The following is a 20,762-nucleotide window of genomic DNA, read 5'->3' on the forward strand; positions in this document are numbered from 1 at the left end:
GCGTTCTTCCAGTCAGATATGCCTCTGTGCTGTAAGTGAAAATCAGGTACAAAAAAAGACAGTTATTACAAAACACTTTCAGTTATCACACAGAAAGTGTTTTGTTTTTCATCTGCATGGCAGGAGGTAGTAATGGCAGATAATCAATTAATCATTAATCAGCATATATCTGTAAAAGTATTCTCATATAAATTACCATCACTTTGTTCGGTACTTCTAACGATTTGTTAACCTATCCTTTAACCACTTCTGCAAACAGCCTGTGCCTGACTTTATCATAATACATTACATGGTGACAATTGAACAAAGCATATACAGTGGGGCAAAAAAGTATTTAGTCAGCCACCGATTGTGCAAGTTCCCCCACCTAAAATGATGACAGAGGTCAGTAATTTGCACCAGAGGTACACTTCAACTGTGAGAGACAGAATGTGAAAAAAAAATCCATGAATCCACATGGTAGGATTTGTAAAGAATTTATTCGTAAATCAGGGTGGAAAATAAGTATTTGGTCAATAACAAAAATACAACTCAATACTTTGTAACATAACCTTTGTTGGCAATAACAGAGGTCAAACGTTTACTATAGGTCTTTACCAGGTTTGCACACACAGTAGCTGGTATTTTGGCCCATTCCTCCATGCAGATCTTCTTTCGAGAGCAGTGATGTTTTGGGGCTGTCGCCGAGCAACACGGACTTTCAACTCCCGCCACAGATTTTCTATGGGGTTGAGGTCTGGAGACTGGCTAGGCCACTCCAGGACTTTCAAATGCTTCTTACGGAGCCACTCCTTTGTTGCCCGGGCGGTGTGTTTTGGATCATTGTCATGTTGGAAGACCCAGCCTCGTTTCATCTTCAAAGTTCTCACTGATGGAAGGAGGTTTTGGCTCAAAATCTCACGATACATGGCCCCATTCATTCTGTCCTTAACACGGATCAGTCGTTCTGTCCCCTTGGCAGAAAAACAGCCCCATAGCATGATGTTTCCACCCCCATGCTTCACAGTAGGTATGGTGTTCTTGGGATGCAACTCAGTATTCTTCTTCCTCCAAACACGACGAGTTGAGTTTATACCAAAAAGTTCTACTTTGGTTTCATCTGACCACATGACATTCTCCCAATCCTCTGCTGTATCATCCATGTGCTCTCTGGCAAACTTCAGACGGGCCTGGACATGCACTGGCTTCAGCAGCGGAACACGTCTGGCACTGCGGGATTTGATTCCCTGCCGTTGTAGTGTGTTACTGATGGTGACCTTTGTTACTTTGGTCCCAGCTCTCTGCAGGTCATTCACCAGGTCCCCCCGTGTGGTTCTGGGATCTTTGCTCACCGTTCTCATGATCATTTTGACCCCACGGGATGAGATCTTGCGTGGAGCCCCAGATCGAGGGAGATTATCAGTGGTCTTGTATGTCTTCCATTTTCTGATGATTGCTCCCACAGTTGATTTTTTCACACCAAGCTGCTTGCCTATTGTAGATTCACTCTTCCCAGTCTGGTGCAGGTCTACAATACTTTTCCTGGTGTCCTTCGAAAGCTCTTTGGTCTTGGCCATGGCGGAGTTTGGAGTCTGACTGTTTGAGGCTGTGGACAGGTGTCTTTTATACAGATGATGAGTTCAAACAGGTGCCATTCATACAGGTAACGAGTGGGGGACAGAAAAGCTTCTTACAGAAGACGTTACAGGTCTGTGAGAGCCAGAGATTTTCCTTGTTTGAGGTGACCAAATACTTATTTTCCACCCTAATTTACGAATCAATTCTTTACAAATCCTACCATGTGGATTCATGGATTTTTTTTTTCACATTCTATCTCTCACAGTTGAAGTGTACCTCTGGTGCAAATTACTGACCTCTGTCATCATTTTAGGTGGGGGAACTTGCACAATCGGTGGCTGACTAAATACTTTTTTGCCCCACTGTAATTACAAAAACAGGTAGCAGTGGGAATGTGAGCATGATTTTGGAAGAAATCATAGAATTCTAGGAAAAAAGGATGGAAAAATGTTAGCAGCTGTTTCTGTCTTCATTCCAGCTGTGTCCATTTGTTGGTGACAAATGTTGCTGGATAGTGATGTGGACATAAGCATACCTAACTGAGTGTGTGAGGCAACATTTCCAGCAGTGCTTGCAGTTGTAAAAATACTATATGCAATGCTAGATGAATATTATAACTGTTACTGTTTTAGGAGCAATAGATTATTATTTTTACTCCTGTTTTTTGTTTCCTGATTAAAACTAAATAAAGAAAATGTTGGACTTTGATTTGTGGGGAATATATTGTAGTGTTATGGCTAAATATCTATTTTAACGTCCATCCCCCTTAAAAAAATAAGCAAAATGCTCTCATTTTGTCTGTCTATGCTTTAAGAACTGCAATAGTCCTGTATTCCTAGAAATATGAGTATAATATTTTAACTAGGGGCAGCACGCCCATACGGTAAAAGAACTGGCTGAGTAGCAGCATATCACTGAAAATAAAAGCGAACCGAGCCCTGAGGAACGCCACAAAAAACATAGACAACACGGACGCAAGTGTTATCTCTGTCTGCAGAAAAGGTAGCCATTAGCTTACCCAGGGATCTTTTAATTCAAACCCAGTGTAGTGGCAATTCCTTTACTTTTGTATGATCAAACGTCCCACAACTTAAAGTCCACAAGCCACTGCTGCACTGAGGTAATATTTCGTACGCAGGCAAAAGAAGTCCATTGTCCAAACCTTTTAGTTGAGAGTTTTGATTTTGGTTTATTTATCCATTTGGCAAGCAATAACAAGATCCTTCCTACTGCTTCTCCTGCTCTGGTAAAAAAACCATAGGCCCACCCCAATGCATGCTGGTCCTATACCAGTCTCTTTATTTATAGAAACAAAATGGCCCTACAGCTCTTACTGACTAATTTAACAAAATAACAACAAACAAATCATTTAAAACAAAATATTAACCGACAAATAAACCCCAAAATATAAATAAACTAACAAACTTTAACTAATTTCAAAATAATAAAAAATAAAGAACAAATAGCTCCAACACTCCGGCCCCTAATTGTGCATACTATCACAATTACTTTAAAGTCCCAAAAGGAGGAGCTATTCCCTTAAACAAATCCTTAATTTTCATTGATGATTTTCTTCACGATGAGGCTTCCAGTAGCAAAATAAGTTTTGTCACTGGCCTTTCCAAAACACTGGTCCTTGTTTGTAGTCTCACAGAATGCACCAAGCCTTTTGCATCCTGGTTTACATTTAAGACTTTCGCCATCATCCATGATCCTCTTGGAGCTGTAGCGTCTGCAATTAAAACAACATCTCCAGGTATAAGACATCTTTTAGTCCTCATCCATTTTTGTCTTTCTTGCATCAAAGGTAGGTACTCAGAAAGCCATCTCTTCCAGAACAACTCTGCCATGTACTGTACCTGTTTCCACCTTTTCCTGACATGCAAATCACTTGGATGAAACAGTCCTGGTGGAAAAACTGGTTTATTTTTCAGCAACAACAAGTGATTGGGTGTCAGTGCTTCAAGATCATTTGAGTCATCTGAAACTTTAGTAATGGGTCTGTCGTTCATTATAGCTTCAACCTCACAGAAGACTGTGTGGAGTCCTTCATCATCCAGAACTTGCTCCTTAAGAACTGAGGCTAAAATATTCTTTACTGAACGAATGAGACGCTCCCACACACCGCCTTGGTGAGAAGCTGCTGGGATGTTGAAGTTCCATTTCATGCCATCCTGAACAAAAGCCTTTTGAATTTTGGCATGGTCCAGCTCAGTCAAACTTTCTTTCAACTCTCGATTCGCCCCAACAAAATTTGTAGCATTATCAGATCTGATGGTCGAAACTGGGCCTCGTCTACAGATGAACCTCCTCACAGCATTTATACAAGAGTCTGTATCAAGTGTACATGCAATCTCCAGATGTACTGCACGACTGGTGAAACAAGTAAAAAGAACTCCATACCTTTTAAGGAGACTTCGTCCTCTTTTAACACTTATAGGTCCAAAATAGTCCACTCCAACATTTGTGAATGGGGCTATGTCTGGCAGGACTCTCTCTTCAGGCAGATCCGCCATCTTTTGTTCAACAAACTTTCCTCTGTTGCGTCTACACGTGACACAACGAGAGATGATTTTCCTGGCAGCAGAATTTGCATTTAGTATCCAGTAATTTTGTCTTAGTTTTGACAGCATGTGTGCTCTTCCTGCATGTCCCAACCTTTGATGGATATGGCGTAAAATCAGTGTTGACACATGCATATCTTTTGTCAAAATTACAGGATGCTTTAATTCCATAGGCATGGCTGCTTTATTCAATCGGCCACCCACTCTGAGGATTCCTGCATCCAACACTGGATCAAGTTTATAGAGACAATTTCCCTTAGAGACTCCTTTGAGGCCATTGCGGATTAAAGCCATTTCAGTCGTAAATTTCTGTTGTTGTGCATATTGAAGAATAGCTTGTTCTGCCTTTGCCAAGTCTTCTGGAGTGAGATTTCCTTTCTTCAAAGTGGTCTTAAATCTTTCCATTCTTATCTCCACTTCTTTCTGACCTTCCGGATCATTCTTATTCAAACCTGCAGCAAGCAACTCTTTCCTCTTCTGTGCCAACAACACCAAGACCTCTTTCATCTTTAAAAGCCAGGCTACAGAGATTTTAAGTTTTGCCCAAGACGAGAAGTAGAGGATAAAATAGCTGGTAGGATTTTGTAATTCTCTCACAATGGCATTCATTGTCAGGTCCCTTTTGACCTCTGGGTCATCTGCAGAAATTACACTGTACTCCACATCCAGTTTAGGCCATTCCTTTTCTGACTCATAGAGAAATTCTGGCCCTTTTATCCATCTCCTACATTTGAGGAGATCCCCAGCTCTCATACCTCTGGATGCGTCATCTGCAGGATTCTCCTTAGAAGAAACGTATCTCCACTGATTCACATCTGTTGCTTCCCGAATAACAGCAATTCTGTTTGCAACAAAAGTATTGAATCTTCTGGTTTCATTGGAGATGTATTTCAGTACTGTTGTGCTATCAGTCCAAAAAACTGATTTTTCCAACCTGACTTGCAGCTCCTTTTGCAGAAGCCTGTCCACCCGAACTGCAAGAACTGCAGCCGTCAATTCCAACCTGGGAATTGTAGTTTGCTTGAGAGGAGCAACTCTAGCCTTTCCCAGGATAAAAGCAACATGCGTGACGTTATTCTTTTCCAACTTTAAATATGACACCGTTCCATACCCATCTTGACTTGCATCAGAAAAATGATGAAGTTGTGCCCTATCTGGTCTTCCAAAGCAATTTGGTTTAATGCAACGTTCCACTTTAAACTTTGAAATCAGCTGGAGATCCTCCAGCCAATCACGCCACCGCTGGGAAAGAGAGTGGGGAATAACTTCATCCCACTTCAAATTTTGTCGGCAAAGCTCTTGTAGCAACAGTTTAGCTGGCATACTGAAGGGAGACAAGATTCCCAAAGGATCATACAGTGAGCTGACCACAGACAAAATTCCCCTTCTGGTTGTTGGACGGTCCTGCAGGGAGGTTCTGAACTGGAACTTGTCTGTTACTATGCACCACTGTAAACCCAGTGCTCTCTCAACTGGAAGTTGATCTGTGTCCAAATCCAGATCCTTAATTTCCTTTGCTCTTCTTTCCTCTGGGATTGACATGAGCACTGTGCGACTGTTGCGGATCCATTTTGAAAGCTTAAATCCTCCTTTAGCGCAGATATCTGTCAGCCTCTTCACCATGTGCACTGCCTCCTCTTCTGAAGCAACAGATTTCAAACAATCATCCACATAAAAGTTTCTTTTGACTGTATCAACCACTTCAGCTGGAAACTGTTGTGCATTATCATCTGCAGTTCTCTGTAGAGCATAATTTGCACAACTTGGCGAAGATACAGCTCCAAACAAATGCACTTTCATCCTGCATTCCTGTGCAGACCTTGAAGTGTTGCCATGTTGCCACCACAGGAAACGGAGAAAGTTGACATGTTTTTCTGAGACGTGAACTTGGTGAAACATGGAATCAATGTCCGCCATTAATGCAACAGGCTCTTGTCTAAATCTGATCAGAACCCCAACCAGCGAGTTTGTGAGATCAGGTCCCTGTAGAAGCTGACTGTTCAATGATGCTCCTTTATAAGTTGTTCCACAGTCAAATACAACTCTTAATTTGCCCTTTGTGGGATGATACACTCCATGATGAGGGATGTACCACACCTTTCCATCATCTTTGTGCAACTCATCTACAAGCACAAACTCGGCATATCCTCGTTCAAGCATGTTGTTTACACATTTAGTGTATTCATCCTTATAATGAGTATCCTTTTCAAATCTCCGTCTGAGACTCTGGAGACGCTGCTCCGCGACACAGAGGTTATTTGGCAAACTGGAACCTTCTCTCCTGAAAGGCAAATCAATGTGATAATGATTTCCAATAAGCTTTATTGAACTACTAACAATATCCATGAAACACAGATCCTCTCTAGACATTTCAGTCTGCTCCTCTGATGATCTTTCATTAAAATCATGATTGTACTGTTTAATCAACATGTCTTCAAGACGCTCAACAGAAATCCTATTGGCTGTTACAGCAGTGCAGTTGGTTTTATTTCCACTGTTACTTCCAGTGCGCAGGGGACCATTTATGACCCAGCCAACTTTTGTTTTTACAGCATAAGGTCCACCTCCCACACTGTTTATCACCTTCCATGGCTCCAAAACATTGGAAGCATCAGTGCCTATCAGTAGCTCCACATCTGCATTAACGTTGTACAGTTTAACAGGTTTAAGATGAGGCCACTGATCGATGTCGCTTTGCTGGGGAATATTAACTGTAGAAACTGGCATAGTCTTTTGAGTCAAAACATCTGGCAATGGCATGAAATCATTTGCTTCCAAACCAGACACTTCCAAACCAGACAGAACTTGTGTACTAACAATCCTATCTTGACTCATTGTTCTCAAAAAGATATTGGTCTTTTTACCTTTTACATTCAGTCTTTTTGCCAGAGTTTCTGTACAGAATGTACCTGAACTTCCAGGATCCAAAAACGCATAGGTTTGCACAATTTTATTGCTCTTTTGGCTCTTAACTTGAACTGGAACTATAGAAAAAATTGCATCAACTTCATGACCAGCCCCACTATACCCACATGTCTGAGTGGTTGCAGTTGAAAAGTTGACATTAGAGTTTGTCCTCTGTTGAGTTTGTTCCGAAGACGCACCTGGATCCTTTCGCTCTATATGAAGAACCCCTGGGTGCCTTTGGTGACACACGTCGCAATCCAAACGACTCCTACAGTCTTTGCTTGTGTGACCAACTTTTAAACAACCAAAACAAATTCCCCTTTCCTTGATAAAAGTCAACTTATCCTGATGCGTTTTAGCTTTAAACTGCTTACAATTCTCTAGTAAATGGTTGCTGTGTGAACAAAACAAACAACTACGCAGAACAACGGAAGTTGTTCTGCTTCCAGTTGATTGAGCTTTGATTCCTGGCACTGTACTGACATTAGTGGCAAAACTACTTCCTTTTCTCCTTTGCTTGGTAGAACTTGAAGCTTTAAAGCTGCTTCCAGATTGTGAGTCTTGGATGTTGCCAAACACTGGATCTGATGCTACTTTTACCTGTTTTATTATAAAGGCAACCAGATCAGTGAATACTGCTCTGTAACCATTTTGTTCCTGCAGTTCATAGGCAACAACTCTCCATTTTTCCCTCAATTTGTATGGAAGTTTCATAACAACCATTCTCATATTTGAGGGCAAATCCAACTCCTTCATATAAACAACTTGCTGCATTAGATTCGAACATCCTTGAAGAAAAAGAGAGAATGACTGTAGACCTTTCACATCCTCACTTTTAATAGGTACCCAACTCACAATCCTCTCCATATATGCAGAGGCAATTTTATTTTCGTTCCCAAAATGTTCTTCAAGAAGATCTTTGGCTGTGGAATAGCCCTGCTCAGGTGGTAAGTGCTGACAACTATGCACCAAATCTCTAGGCTGCCCCCTAGTGAACTGCTCTAAAAAATGCAAACAGTCGCTCCAGTTATCAGTTTTAGCTTCCACTCCATTTTCAAAGGCATTCATAAATGATCTGTACTGTAAAGGGTCTCCATCAAACACAGGGATGTTTCTGGCGGGGAGGACAGAAGATAAGTTTTGTTTTACAAGCAAAGTAGTGATGTCATTTTGTTTTTGCAGAATATTTACAATCTCCTTCGTGCAGTTCCCAGTCAAAGTAGGAGACTGAGGCTGTGTTTGCTGCGTCACTTGAGCTGAATCATCAACCTGATGTTGGGTTTGACTTTGTCTAGGTACGATTACTTGTGATTCAGATGCAGAATTTATACCAGAGTAATCTCTTGATGTTGGAACAAATGTATCGGCACAAGGATTTAAACTAGGCGCTTCTTGTACGTGCCCTCTTTCAAAATAAGAGTTCATTCCATCAGAATGCTCAGAGCTACAAACTGAATTTATTTTTAAGACACGAAGCTTTGCATTAGTGGCTGCCAGCTCCGTTTCCAAGGATAATGTCTCCTTTTCTTTTCTCAGTTTCTCCTTTTCTTTTCTCAGTTTTTCCTCTTGCGCTTCGATAGAATGTTTTTTCTTTAATGCAGCCAGTCGCTCCATGAGCGCTGCCTTGTCAGCCGCAGCTTTAATGCGTGCGGAAGATGTTGATGAAATTCGACTTTGCTGTGACAAGGTTTTTGAAGGTGGTTTTACACTTGAGATATTAGAGACACTGTCTTCAGGTTTTATTTCATCCAAACTTTCAACAGCTTTATCATTGCGAACAGTATTGTTTTGTTCAGTATACGGCTCGCCCGCCTCCTGCAACCAAACCTTTACTTTGTCCATAAAAACAGAGAATGCTGTCACCTTCGACTGAAAATGTGCAACTTGCCTTTTCACTTCATCTTCTGGCAGTGGCAAACTTAAAAAGGATTCTTGCAAAGCGTTTGCATCTTGATAGCATTTAATAAACTTCCCAAATTCAGAAGACACTTCCTTAACGTTTTCATGTGAGGTCATTAAAGCGGAAATTTTCCCCATGTACTTAGATGCTTGCTTACACATTGAACTGCGCTTTTCTTGGCATGTCTTTATATACAAATCCAAACCTTTTGGCGTAAATTTAACACTTCTTTTCTCTGCTTGCATCTCAGTGTCATCCTCTCGTTTACTCTTAATATCCGACATTTTTATTGTCTTCTTGGATTATTTCAAACTTTATAAAGATGCACAGCACACTGAGAATCCATAGCCTAAAGTACAAACATGACATCCATTTACCTGCCTTTTGCAGCGAACAAACATTTCCACAGAGGGCGTTGGCATGTTTCAATTAGCGATCCAATTTTGCACCAATTTAGTACGTCAAAACTCAGTTCATCAGTCTTTGTAGTGAAATAATGTCTTTAAACTCCAATAGCTTCACCGTTTTCCTTTACGGCTTAAACAATATTATCACTCACCAGCTTTGACGAACGAGTGACATGTTGATCCAGGCTTCAACATCAAATCCGTCTGGATTACTCACCAGACGATCCAATAACTTTTATTCGAGTTCGACGGTGATCCTTGAAATCCTTATATCCATTAATGAAGAATTATTCCTGAAGGAAATTGCCTTCCCGGGTTTCCTCCGTGGCGTGAGCGATAAGCAGAGTTCTGTCCTTTCCTTCTAAGATTCCTAATTATTTAAAGTAACACTCAGGTATGCCATTCAGCGTGTTAGTACGAGCTCGGGAGCAGCTTGGGAGAACAAGAAAACAGAGACTGCTTTAGGTTGCCTTCCCAATCGACTCAAAGGTTTATTTGATACACAGCAGTTTATATAGAGGAAAAAAGGTTCGTGTGTCAGCTTTCCCAGTTCAAACCGGTACAGACTAAATAAGGAAACGTCTTCCTGCCTTCTGAGCAAAGTATCCCTTGTGTAGTTTATCAGTTCAGCTATAATTTATGATCATCCCAGCAAAATACACTCCTAGACATAAAATACAGAGTTCTTTCATCAGTGAATTCTGAAACAAACCACCTAGCCTTTAACGAGCCTTTTCCAGGAGATAAAGAAAAAGGGAGGATGGGAGTAAGGAAGTGGTCTCATCTCTGTGGTGTTTTCGACCTTGGGGTAAAAAGCAAATCATAAAATGTAATAGTTCACAACCTAATGTTCAATATACACATCAGGAACATCATTGGTAACATCTGGCACATCCTCAGGATCAATTTGTGCTAATTGCAAATACATTGAAGTGGCTGTACTGGTAGCTATATGGGTTATCATTGAAAATGTGGCTTGCAGAAATGTGAACAGGGTTGCACTTTACAATATGAAATAGTAAATAAAAATCCTAAGGTTAATGCAGTAGATATGATTAATAACCTAAATATATAAAAAAGACAGTTCTTCAGTCGTCTTCTGGCCTGGTCCCAGGTTCGAGAGACACAGAATAAGCGTCGTATGATGACAATGGGCATTTCATTTTCTCCATTATCAGGATGGAGTGAGTCTGGCTTTATCAGGTTAGACATCATGTGGTACTTTTGGCTTTCTGTTCCTGCTGGATGTTTGAGTACCTTGTTGTGGCTCTTTCAGACGTTGTGTGTTAATCAGTGATTGCGTGTGTGCACTGGATCCGGGCGCTGGCTCGCCTGAGATGTCATCTACCCGTGTGTGTTTATTTGCTCTAGTTCCGGGCGCTGGCTCGCCGGAGATGTCGTCTGCTTGATCCGACGCCTGAGATGGTCCGATTGGGCTGGTCTTAACCCTGCTGGCATGAATCCACTGAGGTTGTCCGTCCGTAAGGATGCTGGTTCTTCGTCACTGCCAGTAAAGCCTGGGGGCTGGAACACGCGCGGCCTCCCAGAGTGTCCTTGGGTTTAGTGACTTCTCCAACATGCGTCTCCTTGTCTCCACTGGTGGAACTGTGGAGGGGAAAGGCTGAGAGAGACAAACTTTCTGATAGTTATTATTCAGTTTTTCTACCAGGTTGTGAACATCAGTGGACAATGCAATATACATCACCTTCTACTAGCGGTGCCCCTCTGGAAGCTGACCATGGTGTTGGAAATAGTCTTATTTCAAATGGAAATAATTTGGTTACTGCAGATTGAGTCATTCTAATCTCACACAGGACTTGAGTAAGTAATTTGACCCAGGTCATTAAAGTTTTTAGCACACTTTTGAATTACTTCTAATGTGAATGAAGATCCTCTATCACTGTTAATCTGGTGAGGTATTCCGAATCTGGGTATTATTTCATTGCTCAACTTTTGACAGACTACTTCTGCAGTTTCTTTTGAGGTTGGATAAGCTTCTACTCATTTACTAAATTGATCCACTATTACCAGTAAGTACTTGATGCTTCCTTGTGCTGGCATATGTGTGAAATCAATTTGTAATGTATGAAATGGAAAATCTGGTTGTGGTAAATGCTGATGTTTCGCTTTTGGTTTTCCTACATTAGTTCGTGCACATGTTAGACAGGTTGCTAATATGCGTTTTACTGCGTGTGATGTTTTTTCAATTACAAATCTTGATTTTATTGCCCCTATTACCCCTCTTTGTCCGACATGACTCACACAGTGAAAATGTCGGACAAGGACTGGCATCAGGGAATATGGGAGGGCAATCAAACCCTTAAGATTTTGTATAAGCCATCTCTGTCATCTAAGGTACAGTCATTATTCTCCCAATAGGTGTAATCACATGCAGAGGCTTGCTCTTGTATAAATTTTAAATCAACATTTGTGTCTAAATAGTCTGGGAGTGTAACAAGTGGCAGCTGTATGGGCACAGATAATACTTCCTGCGGAGGTGGGAGCTGTGATGCAGCTGCAGCCTTGGCTGTCACGTCTGCTAAAGCATTACCTGTTGCTTCGTCTGTGTCAGCTGTACTGTGTCCCTTCGTTTTTACAACTGCAATGGCCGATGGCAGCTGTATAGCCTGAAAAAGTCTTTGAACAAAATCACAATTTAGCAATTTATTTTCCATCAGCAGATCTAAATCCTCTTTGTCTCCACAATGTGCCAAAGTCATGCACAACGCCAAATGCATAGCGGCTGTCTGCGTAAATTGTCACATGCTTATCCAAATGTAGCTCACAGGCGCGTATTAAAGCCATGAGCTCTGCTTTTTGTGCTGAGTGAAATGGTAATGAGTGAGCCTCTAGTATGATGTCAGGCAATGTTACCACTGAATAGCCACAAAGAAATGAGTTGTCATTCGGCCTTGAACAGGACCCGTCCACATAAACCGTGGCTGAGTCTGGGATAGGTGTTTGCTCTAAATCTGGACGTGGTGCTGTGGATTCCTGTATACGTGTCATGCAGTCATGAACGTCAAGCCTGTCTGAGCCATCCTGTCGGTCAGAAGAACACAGCATAGGATCAATAAATGTGCTGGCGAATCAGGTGTGCTGCTCGCTTTTATAGTGAGATTTGCATATGTTGTGTAGTTATGTTTGCTAGAATGGTCGTGACCTGGTGATTGGTGTATAGAATAGTGTCATGTGAGAGTGTGAGCTTCTCGCAGTCCCTTATCATGATAGAGCAAGCTGCTACTGCCCTCAGGCAGGCCGGCATTCCTGAACAATTCAGGCAGCACCTTTGAGTGGCGGAGGTCAGCACTCCCTGTAATGCATTGAAAGAGGCAGTCATTTCTGTGGATCACAGTATTCGAGGAGGCTTCTCTTTTTTACAACAGTCACGCAGAATGTGGTCATGAAAAGAACAGTCTGGTATCCACTGTCTGCAATAGTTCACCATGCCTAAGAAGGACGACATGTCCTTCTGTGTAGTGGGACGAGGGACGGAGGTCACAGCTTTGACCCTGTCTGCAGTCATGGAACGTTTTCCGTGAGACAGTGTGAATCCCAAATATTGAACAGAAGTCTGACAGTACTGCATTTTCTTTGCAGATGCTTTGTGGCCAGTCTTTTGGAGGTGCTGGAAAAGCATGTGTGTAGCAGTTTGACATAGTTTTTTCACTTTCAGCACAGAGGAGGAGGTCATCCACATGTGGATCAGTGTGCAGCCCTGGAGGAGTGAAGCACCATTGAGAAAGCAGCAGAGCCGTCTATCATGCCTTGGGGCAAACGAGTCCAAGTGTACTGCTTATTTCTATGTGTGAATGCAAATAACGGCTGTGTGTCTTCATGAGAAAAAGGAGCGGAGCATAAATCCACCACGGGAAAATGTGTATGCAATGCATGTCAATATGCTGTGAACATCTGAAACGAGAGGTGGCAGAGGAATGTTGACTGCATTAATTTGCCTTAAGTCTTGTATGAAACGCCATACGCCAGGTTTGTTAGGCTTTGGCACAGGATTGACAGGAGTGTGGGCTTTATTACTCCTGTAGTCAATAAATCTCCTATGATGACATCTAGAGCTGCGGCTTTTTCGGCAGAAATGGGATGTTGCTTGACATATACTGGCTCGTTGTGTTTTAATAGGTGTACGTGATAAAGTCAATAAATCATATATCATTCTCACTTTTTGACCATAATGTCATATTCTGGTATTCAGCTGGCAATGTAACTGCAGAAATAGTACAGTGGATAGGGTAGGTTAGATCTATGTGACGACATTTTTCGTAACCTATGTCTGAGTTATGTAACAAAATCACTGTTTGACCTTCACTTGTGTGAGCAGTTATCATGTTGTTGAACAGTGTGAGAGAAACAAAAGTGTGGCTCCCAGTCATGGGATTACCTGGTAGTGGCGTCTGTACACGTTTTTTTGGCACAGTGTGTGACATAGAGTACCGGACAAAAGGATGTTGAGTTCATTCTCTGCTGAGGGTCCAGCTGACACAGAGGATGTTCCTTCTCCATCATGTCGGTACATAGGGCAGAGAAAACATAAGCTGTTATCAGTGTCAGCAAACATTTCACCCTTTGTGTTAAATTAAATACACAAATTCATTTTTGCTTTGGGTGTCTGCGGCTGCTGGAAAACTGAGCTAAATTTGCACCTCTAGCTTGTCCAACAGTGCATAAAGCGTTTTATGAATACTAGGATAGATTCATCAGGCTTCTGTTTACACATAGTTACTGCATTTAAGTCAATTTTGTCTCTGGACATTGTTAGCAGGAATTTCTTTAGATTCTTAAAGAAATCGGCGACTTTGTCATTATTTACCCTCCTTTTGTCCATAGCGGTAACATTTGATGCATCACGTCGCGGCATTCTATCATATATTTTCTACAGGACTTTTTAAGCAGACTACTTTTCTTATCACAAATGATATTCAACATTTCTACTGACCTGTTTTCTGGCGATAATCGTTCGGGATAAGGCTCCGGAAATAAATTAGAATGCATTGAACTTCTTAAGTTGTAAACAAAGTCAGTCACATAAGCACTCCCGCATGTTCTGGATACGTGATCATGGACGTCTTCACCGATTCGCGGACGTAGGTTACACGTAACCGGAAATGGGAGTTATACTGAGCCGTTATTTGAGACTTTATTTTGTATTTTATTAATTTTTGGTTTTACAGGTACTTTAGATTTTTTATCGGACCTGTCTGTGGTCTTTGAATTATTCTGACCCATGTTCAGTGATTTCCAGAGGGGTTTACACGCTAGGAGGATTTATGTTAGTATTTTCGCTGCGGCACAGCTGAGGTCACTTTAAATTTATTGCTAGCAATTTTTGTTTGGGTGAGCAACTCTCACTTAGCGAGCAACTTCTCGCTTAACGAGCAACTTCTCGTAAAACAACAGGCAACTTCCTGTGTCTTTCTGCTTTTAATTTACTGCTTTTAACCCTTGTATGGTAATCGGGTCTGTGAGACCCGTTCAACTTCTCCCTGTGTCACTCTTTGGTGAGCAACTTCTCACTTAACGAGAAGTATTTAAGACAACAGGCAACTTCCTGTGTCACTCTTTTGAGTGAGCAACTTAAACAAAATTAAAATATTCAAGACAACAGGCAACTTCCTGTGTCCACCAACACCACACAAGGGTTAATTTACTTTATTCGGGGACTGAGGAAGTCAGTCAGTGTATCTCTCTGGATCACTAAGTGAAACTTCGTCAGCATATCCCGTTTTTTTTATGGATCGATCACTGAGAGAGGTATAATATGGTCTCTATATAAATATGAAAGACGCATATTTACCTTCTGTCAGCGGATCCCACTTCTGACACCAAAATTGAAGGAAATTGCCTTCCCGGGTTTCCTCCGTGGCGTGAGCGATAAGCAGAGTTCTGTCCTTTCCTTCTAAGATTCCTAATTATTTAAAGTAACACTCAGGTATGCCATTCAGCGTGTTAGTACGAGCTCGGGAGCAGCTTGGGAGAACAAGAAAACAGAGACTGCTTTAGGTTGCCTTCCCAATCGACTCAAAGGTTTATTTGATACACAGCAGTTTATATAGAGGAAAAAAGGTTCGTGTGTCAGCTTTCCCAGTTCAAACCGGTACAGACTAAATAAGGAAACGTCTTCCTGCCTTCTGAGCAAAGTATCCCTTGTGTAGTTTATCAGTTCAGCTATAATTTATGATCATCCCAGCAAAATACACTCCTAGACATAAAATACAGAGTTCTTTCAGCAGTGAATTCTGAAACAAACCACCTAGCCTTTAACGAGCCTTTTCCAGGAGATAAAGAAAAAGGGAGGATGGGAGTAAGGAAGTGGTCTCATCTCTGTGGTGTTTTCGACCTTGGGGTACCAGCTTGTGAGTCCTACACATTAATTCTTGGGTCAGAGAGAAAAATAACTAAAACAAAGGGGCCTTATTGAATGACAGAGTTTTCCTGCATAATGTCACTATAAAACAATATCCAGTAAATGCTACCATGGTACTAAAATACCTAACAATTCCTTTGTCCACGGGAAGGTTTTTTACTTTGTGTAGTGGCAATTCCTTTACTTTTGCATGATCAAACGTCCCACAACTTAAAGTCCACAAGCCACTGCTGCACTGAGGTAATATTTCGTACGCAGGCAAAAGAAGTCCATTGTCCAAACCTTTTAGTTGAGAGTTTTGATTTTGGTTTATTTATCCATTTGGCAAACAAGATCCTTCCTACTGCTTCTCCTGCTCTGGTAAAAAACCATAGGCCCACCCCAATGCATGCTGGTCCTATACCAGTCTCTTTATTTATAGAAACAAAATGGCCCTACAGCTCTTACTGACTAATTTAAGAAAATAACAACAAACAAACAAATCATTTAAAACAAAATATTAACCGACAAATAAACCCCAAAATATAAATAAACTAACAACAAACTTTAACTAATTTCAAAATAATAAAAAATAAAGAACAAATAGCTCCAACACTCAGGTTTCGAGATGATCCAGAGAGTGTATTGCTCAACGTTTGCGACAGAGTTGCTCAGTTTTAGTGCTTTTAAATGTGCTTTCTCTGTTAAAGCATAATAATGATACTCATAAAATACATTAAGTAAAATGAAACTGAAATCTCTTTCTCCAGTACCTTAGATTTCTTAGATAACCTTTTCAGTAACTGAGGATCTAGTTTTTCTGCATCTATAGATTAGTTTAATTTACTATCATTTACTATATTCTACTATAATAGATTAATTTACTATAATAAACAAATCATTTTATGTTCAGTAATTTTTTTATATGATCATATTCTGAGAAGAAACTTAGTAGAATAAAAATATAATGAAATATGAAGTAGATGAGAATATTTTATTCCAAATACACCAGATATGGGTGGGAAGGAAATAGTAAATGGTCAGGATATACAGTAGAAACATGTGTCGGGAAGCGTGGATTGCATTCCCTCTGTATACATGTAGATTTTCTCCAGTGGAGATTCAAAGAATGAATGTTTACAGCTTCATGCTGACAACAGAGGGACCTGCAGGCGATTCTGCAGGTCATTAATCAATGTATAAAACTAAAATAAAATGTGTCACTAAAATGTATTTAGTGACACAGCACACAAACACGGAAGCAAGATGTGTAATTAGGATTATTTATAATAAATATGAATTAATTAGTGTAATTTCATTAACCATAGAGAATAACTAAATCCTTCAGGACAATGTCACATCAGTGCACTGAACTCACTATGGCATCCATCTAACAGAGCTTCCACACGTTCTCACTGTAATTTCCCCTCATGAATGAATTTATGCTGCACTAATCTGAATGTTCGGAGGGAAATCAAACGCATTTTACTCGTAGTACTCAAGCTGACTTCACTTGGTTTGAATGACGGCGCACTCACAATTGCACCCAGTCCTTGGTGAATTGGATGTGCGCCTCCAGAGATTTATGACGGCGAAACTGGTGCACCGTGTATGCGCTGACTTTACAGACAAGGTACGAGAACAGATCATGCTAAGTCAACAGCGGTTTGGTCTTCAGGGTTTCTACTAGCGGACGAACTCTCCTTTCCAGCACCCTGGCATAGACTTTCCCAGGGAGGCTGAGGAGTGTGATCCCCCTTTAGTTGGAACACACCCTCCGGTCCCCCTTCTTAAAGATGGGGACCACCTCCCCGGTCTGCCAGTGCACAGTGATTTTAAAAATAAAGATAAAATGAAAAGTAATTAATAAAAAGTAAATATTTAAACATTCCTACAAATGTGCAATGAACGTGTAAAAATTCTGTTTAGTAGTTGTTGCTGTTTCTTTCTTTCTTTCTTTTTCTTTTTTCTTTTTGAAAAATAACGACGTCTCTGAGGCGCGAATTACTACGTGAAAAATGGCGTCATCTTGTGGCCCCTTTCTGTCACTATAATTCATTCAAGGCTTTGTGGGAAATGCTTCTCCTGTAAAAGTTTCAGTCACCGGCGACATTTTTTCATCAGCAGAACGTTGACCGTCATCACAATGAACCAAATTCGATGACGTCACAAAAGTCAGCTCAAAGCACAACCAATCAAAATCTTGACTTTGATCTGAAAATCCTTAAATAGCCGTTAATTCGCAGTGTTCCTCACAGCAATCAGTTGCGATTAGTTCACATTTGCTTCGTGTTTTTAAACAGTTTCCTAAAGAGATTTAAACTCTTTTTCAAGGACATTTTAAAAGTTCTGTACCAATCAGCTAAAGTTTGACAGCTGTACCGACCAGTTTCCTCCAGTCTATTAAAGCAGACTGTTTTCAAAAAATGGATAGAGGAGACGGCTCACAAAACCATGACGATGGTGAACAAAACCATGTTGGTGTAGGACTAGCAGTCAATGAGCTGCTTTTGGCACTGCTGCAACAGGGAAATCTTAGAGCAGTTGACAGGATGTTCCCCTGGATTGAAATCAATCAGTTGCGTGGTTTAGTTGATAATCAACTGCCACAACAAGAGGAGGCAGTTGATGTTCCGGTAGGAGGCATCGAAATAAATCCTCCCCAGGAAATAGCAGGACCCTGGGAAAATTTTAGAGCAGAGATGGGAGTAGGCGATGGCATTGAAAGAAATCCACCCCAGGAAATAGAAGGACCCTTGGTCATTAATGGAGCAGAGATGGGAGTAGGAGATAACATAGAAAGAAATCCACCCCAACAGATAGAACGACCATTGGTCATTAATAGAGCAGAGATGGGAGCAGGAGATTACACAGAAAGAAATCCACCTCTAGAAATAGAACAACCCGTGTACAATAATGGAGCAGAAGAAGATCCAATTATTGATGAAATCAGGTGGTGGGAAGATGAGGGATCTGAGAGCGACACTGAAAGTGTTCCTGATAGTGACACAGATGACGATGGAGACAATGGCCAGGATGCTCCTGTGCTATTGCCCCCCAACCCAGTACCAGGCGGTTCGAGGAGGAGACCAAGGGAGGAGGAGGATGAAGAAGAAGAAGATGGGAGAGCTAGGAAAATGTCTAAACACTGAATTTTGAGCTGAGCTGGACAGTCAGTGTTGCACCCATCTTCCAAAGCTACATGTGTCCTACATCACTCTACGGCCTAGAGCGTCCTGGTGCCACGTGCACTTATGGACACTCTTATGTTCGAACAGGGTTGCTGCTGCTGGTTTGGTCAATATTGTTTGGAGAGAGATCAAACTAACAGCTTTAGAATCAGTGCAAAAAAGACGTAAACACAAAGCGCGGACCCGCCGAAACATCAGAATCAGCGAGCTGTCAGCTTTCAGCCCCGACCGTGTCCGTGCGGTCGGGTGAGAAAGGCCACATCTCACTGATTCTGATCCGCGGTCCGCTTTGTGTTTACGTCTTTGTGCAGAAGCCGTGTTCCTGCTCTCATTTACTGTTTTAAATGTTTGGTGGTCGTCAAAATTTTGTGACGTTTCACCTGAGATTCTGGAATTTTGGGCAAAATACATTTATATAAAAAAATCGATTCAGGATTTTAATGAATCAATGTCACGTTATCCAATCCAGAATCGATTTTAATCGATGAATCGATTATTAAAACCCACCCCTACTTCCTATCACCATTGTGCTAACGTAATTATACAATAGCATTTACAACACCACCATCTTCAAATAGAAAAACACATTATGGAATGCTATCAGTTGTGTATTGGCCTCCCCAAACCCTGGACCTCAACATTAGTGAATAGTGGGATCATCTTGACAGAGAAGGGAAGGAAAGGCAGCCAACATCCAAAGAAGAGCTTTGAATGCATGTCTTTATCCTGTCTTCCTTCTCACCCCAACCGGTCGCAGCAGATGACCGCCCCTCCCTGAGCCTGGTTCTGCCGGAGGTTTCTTCCTGTTAAAAGGGAGTTTTTCCTTCCCACTGTTGCCAAAGTGCTTGCTCATAGGGGGTCATATTGTTGATTGTTGGGTTTTTCTCTGTATCTATTATTGTACGATCTACTGTACAATATAAAGCTCTGTGAGGCGACTGTTGTTGTGATTTGGTGCAATATAAATAAAATTGAATTGAATTGAATTGAATTGAATTGAATGTCCTTCAAGAAGCCTGGAGAACTTTTCCTGAAGACTACTTTCGCTATAATAAAAAAAGGAAAAATTAAAGCAAAGGTAATGACTAGTTTGGGTGTTGTAGTCCTTTAATAATCAAGGAAAAGTAGTAAATCCACAATTTAAAAAAAAATTATTTTATTATAAATAATCCTGGTGTGGATTAGTTACTTACACATCAAACCAATGTTTTACAGGCAGAACATTGCTCATCTGAGTTTTGACCCAGAGTGAAATTCACACAAGTTCAGCTTTCATTACCTGATCAGTGCGCCACTGAAGCAGACCCACTCTGCTCTGTCTTTGAAGATTCACCATGAGAAATTGGCATTCCTTGCTCTAACTGTCCACAATATGAAAGTCACAGGAAAAACCGACATGTCTTTTTTTTATGTTTGTTTGTTTGTTTTAACCCACTATGGTGCCACTTAAAATCCCTGTGTTTGAACAGTACACTTCAATTCTGCTTTAACAGCAATCCTTGATGTGCAGGGAAACATCAGGGTTAGCAAACTCACAACGCGAGTCTTCTTTCTCTGGGCCACATGTGTAATATTTATGTTTTTGTCCATCGAGCCACTCCATAGAGCTTCACTGCAAGTCATGTTTAATTGCAGCAGAGAATAAACACCAGCCTTCAGACCAGCTGCAAAACAGAAAAATAAACACGTGGACAAAATGCATAAATTTGCTGTAATGTAAGTTAATAAAGTAAGTTACATACCGCAAAAGCCAATAGCTCCTCCAGTCACACAACCACTGTACACAGCGTTCTTCCAGTCAGATATGCCTCTGTGCTGTAAGTGAAAATCAGGTACAAAAAAAGACAGTTATTACAAAACACTTTCAGTTATCACACA

The 20,762-nt window shown here is 41.1% G+C and overlaps 1 protein-coding gene across 1 annotated transcript; it reads right to left on the bottom strand.

Annotated features, from left to right (window-relative positions):
• Positions 1-4,416: 4,416 nt before the first annotated feature.
• LOC146623765 (uncharacterized) lies at positions 4,417-9,212 on the bottom strand. Its single transcript, XM_085363352.1, has 2 exons — positions 8,290-9,212; positions 4,417-4,447 (listed from the first exon to the last, which is right to left on the bottom strand). Exons 1-2 carry the CDS (start codon positions 9,210-9,212, stop codon positions 4,417-4,419), a joined length of 954 nt encoding a protein of 317 aa, XP_085219478.1.
• Positions 9,213-20,762: the final 11,550 nt, after the last annotated feature.

Source organism: Diplotaxodon limnothrissa, linkage group LG10 (genome assembly GCF_057381915.1).
Source record: "Diplotaxodon limnothrissa isolate DT_005_m linkage group LG10, D_limnothrissa_male_GT1.1, whole genome shotgun sequence".
NCBI lineage: Eukaryota > Metazoa > Chordata > Actinopteri > Cichliformes > Cichlidae > Diplotaxodon > Diplotaxodon limnothrissa.

Bases quoted from the DNA above. Each gene is read 5' to 3' on its own strand.
- LOC146623765 (XM_085363352.1), bottom strand. From the start codon at position 9,212: ATGTCGGATATTAAGAGTAAACGAGAGGATGACACTGAGATGCAAGCA. The intron at 4,448-8,289 runs TTCAGCTCAAGT...AAGCTATTCTTC, and splicing joins ACCCAACATCAGGTTGATGA to AATATGCACAACAACAGAAA.